The following is an 8,807-nucleotide window of genomic DNA, read 5'->3' on the forward strand; positions in this document are numbered from 1 at the left end:
GGGGAAGGAGAGGGGTGCTGGGGGGGGGCAAGGACGAACGAAGAGGTGGGGTGCAGGGGGAGGGGAAATAAGGGGTGCCGGGGTGGGGAAGGGCAGCAATGGGGCGCGGGGGAGGGCAGTGACGGGGGGGGGCCGGGCCGGGCCGCGGTCCCACCGCCGGCCCCCTCTCCCCGCTCGCCGGCGCAGCCCCGCCCGGCCGTGCCCGAGCCCGCGGGGCCCGGCGGCGCCGCTCCGCCCGGCGGGGGCGGGCGGGGGCCGGGACCGGTGGCTGCGGCGGGAGGTGCCGCGGCGGAGCGGGAGGGGGGAACCGGGCAGCGACCGAGCGCCGCCGGGCTGCGGCGTCACTGCGGGCCTGCGCCGGCCCCGCACCGGGGCTTCACCGGCACCGGGCTTCCGCCGAGCACCGGGGCTTCACCGGCACCGGGCTTCCACCGAGCACCGCGGCCCCGGGAGCGGCCCCGGGCTCCCACCGAGCGCCGCGGCACCGGCCCCAGCCCCGCGGTACCGGGACCGCACTGCTGCACCGGGCCCGTTGCCGCGCCGCAGCCGCCGCCGCTTCCCTCCCCCCCTCCCCCCGCCCCAGCCCGGCCCCACCCGCGCCCGGGACAGCGCTGAGCGGGGGCACCGGGACCGGGACCGCGCCGACCCCCCCGGGCCGCCCCCGGGATGGGGCCCGGTGGCACCGGCAGCGGTTGGCCCCTGGCCGGGACCGTGCTGGTGGCCGTGGCCGCCTCGCTGGGTAAGAGACACGGGGGGGGGTCCTGGGGCACCGGGGGGGAAGGGGAGGGGAAGGAGGGGGGGACCCGGTGCCACCCTGCGATGGGACCCGGTGCCACCGGCTGTGACCGTGACCCGCGCCTCACCCACACGGTCCCTTTGCACGGGGCTTGCTCGCACCAACGTGGCCCACTGGGCACTGTGCCCCCCCCCCCCCCCATACCGCACCCCATTTGCCGCTTTTGGGGTGTCCCGGGAGCAGCGCGCACGGAGCCAGTGGCCGTTCGAGCCAGGTTGCCCGGTCCCAGGGGATTTGGGTGCTTCCCACGCACCCGGCCCCGTGCCTCAGTTTCCCCACTTGACTCTGAGCTGGCGTGGTCCCACTGGGTGGTGAGTGAGCCCCGTATAAGACCCCTGAGAAGCCACTTGGAGCTGGTGGGGAGTGAGCTGGAAGCCCCGAGGGAAGCAGCCCAAGCCTGGTGCCTCCGGCGGCCCCCCAGGCCTCGTCCCGGGGCTATTTCTGGAGCGCAGGTGGTTCCGGCCAGAAATAGAGCTGGGAGGCGTTGCTGGAGCGGCCGGGCAGGGAGGGGGCCTGGGGGGGCTGGGAGCTGGGTGTGAGGGAGTGGGGTTCTCAGGGATGTGGGGCAGCATGGGGTGGGGTTGGGGGTGGGACATGGGGAAGGATGAAGTGGGGTCGGGGGGGACATGGGACAAAGGGCAGGATGGACCAGGATCCAGGGGAGTGTGGGGCAGGATGGACCAGAGTACGGGGGCAGATGGGGCAGGATGGAGCAGGGTATGGGGGGGACATAGGGGCAGGATGCAGTGGGGTATGGGGTTTCATGGGGCAGGGTATGGGTGGCACAGGGGCAGGATGGAGTGGGGTGTGGGGATCCATGGGGCAGGATGCAGTGGGGTGTGGGGGGACATGAGGCAGGATGGAGTGGGGTACAAGGGATAGGGAGACAGGATAGAGCAGGGGACGGGGGACAGGGTGGACCAGGGTACAGGGGGGGACATGGGGCCGAGCTGCAGTGAGCTGCGGGGGGGACAGGACACAGAGCAGGGTGCAGTGGGGTGTGGGCTGTTCCCCTGAGACAGCATTTGGGGGATGGAGGACGTGGGCTGATGCTGGCACCACTGGGGGTGGCGGTGGCCGGGCTGGCGGTTCCCCGAGGCCCCGGTGACGGACAGTTGTCCCCAGCGGCGGGCGGCGAGGACTGCCTGTGGTACGTGGACAGGAACGGCTCCTGGCACCCCGGCTTCGACTGCGACTTCTTCACCTTCTGCTGCGGCACGTGCCACCAGCGGTACTGCTGCCGTGACCCCATGCGCCTGATCACTGAGCGCCAGCAGCGTCACTGCCTCGCCTTCAGGTGCCGGGTGCTGGGGATGGGTGCTGAGCTGCAGCGATGAGTGCCGGGTGTGCTTGCCTTTGGCTACTGGGCCCTGGGGAATGGATGCTGGGTGCTGAGCGTTGGGTACTAGATACAGGGTGCTGTGCACTGGTCCTGGGCACTGGTACTGGGTACTGGACGCTGGTATTGGGTGTTGGGGCTGGGTGCTAGGCCCTCGTACTGGGTGCTGGGCAGTGGGTGCTGGGCACTGTTACTGGGTGTTGGTGCTGGGCCTGGGCACCGGTACTGGGTGCTGGACATTGGATGCTGTGCACTGCTGCTGGGTGCTGGGCACTGCTGCTGGCTGTTGGTGCTGGGCCTGGGCACTGGTACTGGGTGCTGGGCATTGGATGCTGTGCACTGTTGCTGGGTGCTGGGCACTGCTGCTGGGTGTTGGTGCTGGGCCCTGGGCAGTGGTACTGGGTGCTGGGCAGTGGGTGTTGGGCAGTGGTACTGGGTGCTGGGCAGTGGTACTGGGTGCTGGGCAGTGGTACCGGTCATTGGTACTGGGTGCTGGGCACTGGCACTGGGCAGTGGCGCTGGGTGCTGGCCACTGGGTGCTTGTCTGGACATCCCTGTCCCTCTGGTCCCCAGGTGGGTGCTCCAAGGGTGCCCCTTGGTGCTGCGGGCACTGGTGTGACTGGGTGGGGGGGAGGTACCCTGCAGGGAGGGGGGACTGCCCCGGGTGTCCCCTCCCAGGCCCCGCTCCCCCACGTCCCCGCGGTGTCCCGTAGCCCCAAGACCATCGCGGGCATCGCCTCGGCTGTGGTGCTCTTCATCGCCATCGTCACCACCATCGTCTGCTGCTTCATGTGCTCCTGCTGCTACTTGTACCAGCGCCGGCAGCACCTCCGCACCCCCTTGCAAGGTCGGGGGGAGATTTGGGGTGCAGGGTGGGGACCTGGAGGGATGCAGGGGGGGATCGGTTTGGGGGGGGGGGGGGCACTTGGGGGTGTGTGTGTGGAGATATGGGTGCTGGGGGCGGGCACTGGAGTGGGTGCTGCTGAGATCACCCTGGTGCCCACCGCCATCCCCTGCCCCCTCCTGAGGGCCACGGACACCCGTGGGCACAGCCGGGCTCTGTCCCCACCCCTGTCCCTGTACCAGGGTGCCATAGCCCCCACCCCGTCTTTCCCGCAGGTGCGGAGATCCCGCTGTCCAGCTACCCCCCCGCAGCCCCCCCAGCCCCCTTCCCCATGGACCCCAAAGCGGGCCCCGTGCCCCCCCAGCCCGGCTTCACCCCCATGGCCGTGTACCCACCGTCTGGCCCTGCTGCCCAGTACCCACTGTACCCCTCCGGCCCGCCTGTCTACAACCCCACAGGTGAGCACTGGGGGGGACACACGACACCCCCCTATTCCCCCGGGGGGCACGGTGGCTTTGTGGGGGCTGACACCCTGTCTGCTCCCCCCGCAGCACCCCCGCCCTATGTCGCAGTACAGCCCAGCTACCCCGGAGCCTGAGCACCCATGGGGACCCTGGCACCCTCCTCCTGCCGCCGGCCAGTGGGGCCAGGCTGGGGACTCTTGTCCCCCCACCTTGGGGCTGGGAGGGTGCCACGGCTGTGGCAGGATCAGGCCCTTCCCGGCCATCCCGCGGATGACCCCGTGCTGGCAGCACAGGGCGGCTCTTGTCCCACACAGTGGGCCCTTTGTGGGTGCCTCCAGCCTGGCTCTGGGTGCCAACGGCCCCGTGCACCCATGGGGGGGATGTCTGGGGGTCCCCCGAGGGCCGTGCATCACCGCACCCCTGCACGCCTGCGTCTGGATTTGGCCCCAGCTCCTCCCTGCTGGGGTCGGCATTAAACCACATCTTGTACCCCACAGCCCAGTGTCATCTCGGTGGCTCTGTGCCAGGGGTGGGGGGGTGTTGGGGAGGGTGCAGAGCCCTGCGCCCCTCCCCAGGGAGCTGTAAGGGGGGGCTGTGGCTTTCGCCCCTTCCGCTGCCAGGGCTTCTCCATCCAAAAATTGGGTTGGGATGGATAATTCTCACCAAACCAGCTGCAAGCATGAGCCAGCACAGGCGTGCTGCTGCCCGCCCAGCCCTACTGCTCAAAACTGGGGTGTGAAACCACCCCCAGCAGCATTTTGGGTCAGAAAGCAGCAAATTTCACCCTGGGATGGGGGCTGTGGGCACAAGGCCAGTTCCTCCATCCAACCCCCACTCCAGTCCCGAATCGCTGGAGCCGGGACTCATCTCCCTTTGCAGCTGGTGGTGAGGAACAGGCACTGGGGGAGCGTGATTCACCCTGGCTATTTTGGACGGCTGCTCCCTGTGTGATTCACCTCCGCCCCTGCACCATTGCCGGGAAGGGGGGAGGTTCAGCCACCGGCTACATTTGGGACCGCTGAGTCCATTGCTCCTGGTGGGGGAAAAGCCACGCAGACCCCCCCGCTGGAGGCAAACCACTGCCCCGTCTCCCAGGGGACTGCGGCTCCCAGCATGCCATCACCCCCCAGAATCCTGCAAAGAGCCCAGGAAGGGGAGAGCCACAGGGCAGCTCTGAGTTTTATTTAAGTGGGATGGAGGGGAAAAAAAAAAAAAAAAAAAGAAAAGAAGCAAGGCGGGCGCTGGGGATGGGGGGGGTGGAAAGTTGTCCCCAGGGCGGTCCCCGCCGGCCATGGGCGCACACAGCCAGCTGCGTGGGGGCTCAGGGTTTGGGGACCGCCTGCTCCCGGAGGTAGAGGTCACGGATTTCGGCCAGGCTCCGGCTGAGGCCGCCCAGTGCCTGGGCAATGACGCGCAGGACGGAGGTGGTCTCCCGGCGGCTCTCGGCGTATTCCCGTCGGAAAGCTCGCATCTCCTGCACCAGCCGTTCGTTAGACTGGACGATGCGTTTTTCGGCCGGGGTGAGCTGGGTACAGTCGGGTGCCCCGTCCGACAGCCCCGTCGTCCCGGGGGGGCCTGGTTCACCTGCGCCACAGTTATTGAGATGCTCGGCCTCTTGCTCGAAGAGGATGCTCGGGAAATCGGAGCCCAATGGCTCCTGCTGCCCACCCAGCTCGCTGAGGGAGAGTTCGGGGGGCGCGGGGCGTGGGGGGCTCCGGCTCCAGCCTTCGCAGAGCTCGCCAGGCGGGCGGATGCCGGTGCGGGGTAGCCGGCGGTCGGCACCGCGGCTGGGGATGCTGTCGGCAGCTGGGCTGTGGAAGGGCTCAGTCTTCACCTCCACCGGCTCCTCCTTCACCGGCTCCTCCTTGACGCCTGCGGGATGGACGGAGAGTGCGGGGCAGCTGGCAGGACCCCCCGTCTTCCCAGCACCCCACGGACCGAATGACCCAACCCCCTTCTACCTGTGCTTCCTCCGTCCCTGTCTCCCTTGTCCCCATCCCTGTACTCCCATGTCCCTTCTCCTGCACCTGGTCATGGTCCCATCTATACGTACATATGCCTATAGCCCTGTGTCCCTATAGCCCCATGTCCCTCATCTGTGGTCCAGCCCCATCCCACGTCCCTTGTCCCTCTCCTGGTCCTAATACTCCCATATCCCTGTCCTAAATGTGGTCCCCCCATGTCCCTGCGTGGTCCTGGTACCCCCATGTCCCTATCCTGGTCCTCACATGTCCCTGTCCTGTTCCAAGCCCCCTCTTATCCCAGTCCTAGTCCTGGTACCCCCTGTCCCTTTGTCCCTGTCCTAATCCCAGTCACCCATATCCCTGTCCTGATCCCAGTGCTGCTGTCCGTTGTCGCTGCCCTGGTCCATGTCCCCCCATGTCCCTGTCCTGATTCTGGTCCCCTCACGCTGCTGTCTCAGCCCTGGTACCCCTGTCCCTGTCCTGGTCTCAGTCCCTCCCTGTTGCTGTCCTGGCGCAGTTCCCCCCATGTCCCTGACCTGGTCTCAGTGCTCCTAGACCTGTCCTGGTCCCCTGCACCGGTGCCCTGTCCCTTGTCCCTGTCCTGGTTCCAGTGCCTCATGTCACCAGCCAGATCCTGGTATCCTCCTGTCCTGGTCCCAGTGCCCCTGTTGCTGTCCCTGTCCCCTGTGTCCCTGTCCTGCCATGTCCCTGTCCCCCATGTCCCTGTCCTGGTCCCCCCCCATCCCTGTCCCAGTCTTCCATGTCTCTGTCCTTCTCCCCTGTGTCTGTGTCCCCTCCATGTCCCTGCCCTCCTGTCCCTGTCCTGATCCTCCTCCCTGTCCCTGCCCCAGTCCCTCCATGCACCTGTCCTGGTCCCACTGCCCTGGTTCCAGTTTCCCCCATGTCCCAGTCCCAGTCCCTCCATGTCCCTGCCCCAGTTCCCTCATGTCTGTCTCCATCCCAGTACCCCCATGTCTGTTCCCTGTTCCTGTGTCTGTGTCCGTGTCCCTGTCTTGGTCCCCCATGTCCCTGCCCCAGTTCCTGCATGCTCCTGTCCTGGTCCCAGTGCCCCCACATCCCTGTCCCCTCATGTTCCAGTTCCAGTCCTCCATGTCCCTGCCCTGGGCCCCCATGTCTGTGTCCTGGGCCCCCACGTCCCGGTCCCAGTGCACCTGACACGGTCCTGGTCCCCCTGCATCTTGGTCCATGTCCCCCCACGTCCTGGTCCCCATCCCTCCACACTCCCGTCCTGGTCCCAGTCTCCTGTGTCCCTGTCCCAGTCCTTCATGTCCCTGTCCTGTTCCCCCGTGTCTGTGTCCTGGTCCCCTCTGCCCCTGTCCCAGTCCCTCCACGCACCTGTCCTAGTCCTAGTGCCCCCATGTCCCTACCCCCGCATCCCTGTCCCAGCCCTCCATGTCCCTGCCTTGGTCCTCTGTATCCGTGTCCTGGTCCCCCATGTCATGCTCCCAGTGTCCCTGTCCCAGTCCCTCTGCACAGCTGTCCTGGTCTCAGTGTCTTGGTCCTGGTCCCCCCCATCCTGGTCCTGGTCTCCTCTGTCCTTGTCCCAGTGCCTCCACGTCACTGCCCTGGTCCCCCACATCTGTGCCCTGGTGCCCAATGTCCTGGTCCCATTGCCCCTGTCACAGTCCCGGTCCCCACACACCCTGGTCCCAGTGCCCCTGTGTCCCTGCTCCAGTCCCTCCATGTCCCTGTCCTGTTCCCCCATGTCCATGTTCCGGTCCCGCCATGTCCTGGTCCCGGTCCCCCATGGCCCCGTCCCAGTTCCTCCATGTCCCCGTCCCCGTCCCCCACGCCTGTGTCCTGGTCCCCCCGCTCCCTGGTCCCCGTGCCCCCGTGTCCCTGCCCCTGTCACTCCATGTCCCTGTCCTGGTACCCCACGTCTGTGTCCCGCTTCCCCACATCCTGGTCCCCGTCTCCTGTGTCTGCGTCCTGGTCCCCCTCTGTGTCCCCGTCCCTCCACGTCCCTGCCCCCGCCCCTCCATGTCCCCGTCCCGGTCCCCCCCGCCCCCGCCCCCCGCACCCACCGTGCGGCGCCACCACCTCGACGCCGAGGAGCGGCGGGTCGATGCCGGCGGTGCCCCGCGGTCCCCAACCGGGAGCGGGCCCGGGGCCGAGCTCCGGCGGGCCGGGGCCGGAACCGTTGCCGTTGCCGTTGCCGTTACCGACTCTGACGGCCGGGCGAGCGGCGGGTGCCTGCCTCTCCTGCCGGTGCCGGGTGATCTTATCGTTGGCCCGGCGGCGCAGCCCCCGCCAGCGGTTCTTCACCTCGCCGATGTCGCGCTGGTTGCGGCCGGCGGCGTTGATCTTGTTGGTGATGCGCCACCAGATCTTCTGCTTCTCGTAGGCGTTGACGGTGCTGGCGGCGGCGCCGAAGAGCAGCTGCTCGTACTTGAGCACCTCGCTCATCAGGATGTCGATCTCCTGTAACGTGAAGTTCGGCTTCCGTTTCAGCAACCCCCGCCGCGCCCCGCCGCCTCCCGCCGCCATGCTCCTCGCCGCCACCGCCGCCGCCGCCGCCACCGCCGCCGTCTCCTCCTCATGGCGCCGCCCCGCCGCCCATCGCCCCGCCGCCGCGCCTTTTGTCTTGCGCCGTCTCCCCGATACCGAGCGCCCCGCCGAGCCGAGCCGAGCCGAGCGGAGGAGCGGAGCGGAGCGGAGCGGAGCGGGGCCGGTAGCGCGGCGCCCCCTGCCGGCCGCCGCCGCGCACCGCCGCTCCGGTACGGCTCCGGTACCGCCCCCTGCCGGGAGCCCCCCTCCCGGTGCGTTATGGCGCCCCCTGCCGGGCCCCGACGGCCGCTGCCGGGCGCCGTCGTCGTCGCCCCGCCCCGCGCCCCCGGTTCGCACCGGTCCGCGGTTGACGGCGGGTGCCCGGTTCAGGGTGCCCCAACGGCGCCGGCGTTGGCCGGACCGGGGAGGGGGGGCGTCCCGCCGTTCCCGGTTGGGGGTCCCCGCTGGCTCCCGGCTGCCCGCACCGGGGGGGGGGGAGGGGTTGGCTCTGGGGGCCGCCCGGGGCAGAGCACCCCAGGGGTCCCCAAACAGCCCCATCGCGTTCCGCACCCCCCCCGGGGCACCGCGCTCCTCCCCGCCCCGCCGCCCCGCCCCCTCCCGGCTGAGCGGTGGGTGCCCGGAGCGGCGGAAGCGGGGGGGGTGGGTGGGGGCACGGCACGGGGGGCACGGTGCCCTCCCGCAAAATGCCCAAATACCGACATTTCGCCCGGTTTCGGGAGCCGCGGCTCGGCCTCGCAGCCTGTCGCCGTGAGGGGGGGAATGTCCCCGAGTGTCCCCGAGAGTGTCACCCAGGTGCCCTCCTGCACCCCGAATCCAGCCCCCAGCATGGTGGGTCCCACCCGGGGAACGGTGGGCCTTGGAGAGCCCCCAG

At 69.2% G+C, this 8,807-nt stretch overlaps 2 protein-coding genes across 4 annotated transcripts; one reads left to right on the forward strand and one right to left on the reverse strand.

Annotated features, from left to right (window-relative positions):
* Positions 1-253: 253 nt before the first annotated feature.
* Positions 254-3,937, forward strand: SHISA4 (shisa family member 4). Of its 3 annotated transcripts, XM_049833199.1 has the most exons (5): positions 254-739; positions 1,922-2,093; positions 2,849-2,982; positions 3,255-3,437; positions 3,531-3,937. In XM_049833199.1, exons 1-5 carry the CDS (start codon positions 667-669, stop codon positions 3,575-3,577), a joined length of 609 nt encoding a protein of 202 aa, XP_049689156.1. In that variant the 5' UTR covers positions 254-666; the 3' UTR covers positions 3,578-3,937. The 3 variants fall into 3 exon arrangements, with proteins under 3 accessions (XP_049689156.1, XP_049689155.1, XP_049689154.1); XM_049833198.1 differs by lacking the exon at positions 254-739 and having other exon boundaries at positions 1,807-2,093; XM_049833197.1 differs by lacking the exons at positions 254-739; positions 1,922-2,093 and having other exon boundaries at positions 2,104-2,982.
* A 679-nt stretch (positions 3,938-4,616) lies between these two features.
* Positions 4,617-8,107, reverse strand: LOC126052418 (myb-related transcription factor, partner of profilin-like). The gene is made up of 2 exons (XM_049833039.1): positions 7,453-8,107; positions 4,617-5,315 (listed from the first exon to the last, which is right to left on the reverse strand). Exons 1-2 carry the CDS (start codon positions 7,913-7,915, stop codon positions 4,765-4,767), a joined length of 1,014 nt encoding a protein of 337 aa, XP_049688996.1. The 5' UTR covers positions 7,916-8,107; the 3' UTR covers positions 4,617-4,764.
* Positions 8,108-8,807: the final 700 nt, after the last annotated feature.

The sequence above is a fragment of the Accipiter gentilis genome, chromosome 29 (assembly GCF_929443795.1).
Source record: "Accipiter gentilis chromosome 29, bAccGen1.1, whole genome shotgun sequence".
Taxonomy (NCBI): domain Eukaryota; kingdom Metazoa; phylum Chordata; class Aves; order Accipitriformes; family Accipitridae; genus Astur; species Astur gentilis.

Coding starts and splice junctions, on each gene's coding strand:
- SHISA4 (XM_049833197.1), top strand. CDS start 2,379: ATGCTGTGCACTGCTGCTGGGTGCTGGGCACTGCTGCTGGCTGTTGGT. Junction 2,983..3,254: donor CCTCCGCACCCCCTTGCAAG/GTCGGGGGGAGA, acceptor TCTTTCCCGCAG/GTGCGGAGATCCCGCTGTCC. Junction 3,438..3,530: donor GCCTGTCTACAACCCCACAG/GTGAGCACTGGG, acceptor CTCCCCCCGCAG/CACCCCCGCCCTATGTCGCA.
- LOC126052418 (XM_049833039.1), bottom strand. CDS start 7,915: ATGGCGGCGGGAGGCGGCGGGGCGCGGCGGGGGTTGCTGAAACGGAAG. Junction 5,316..7,452: donor CGAGGTGGTGGCGCCGCACG/GTGGGTGCGGGG, acceptor TCCATCCCGCAG/GCGTCAAGGAGGAGCCGGTG.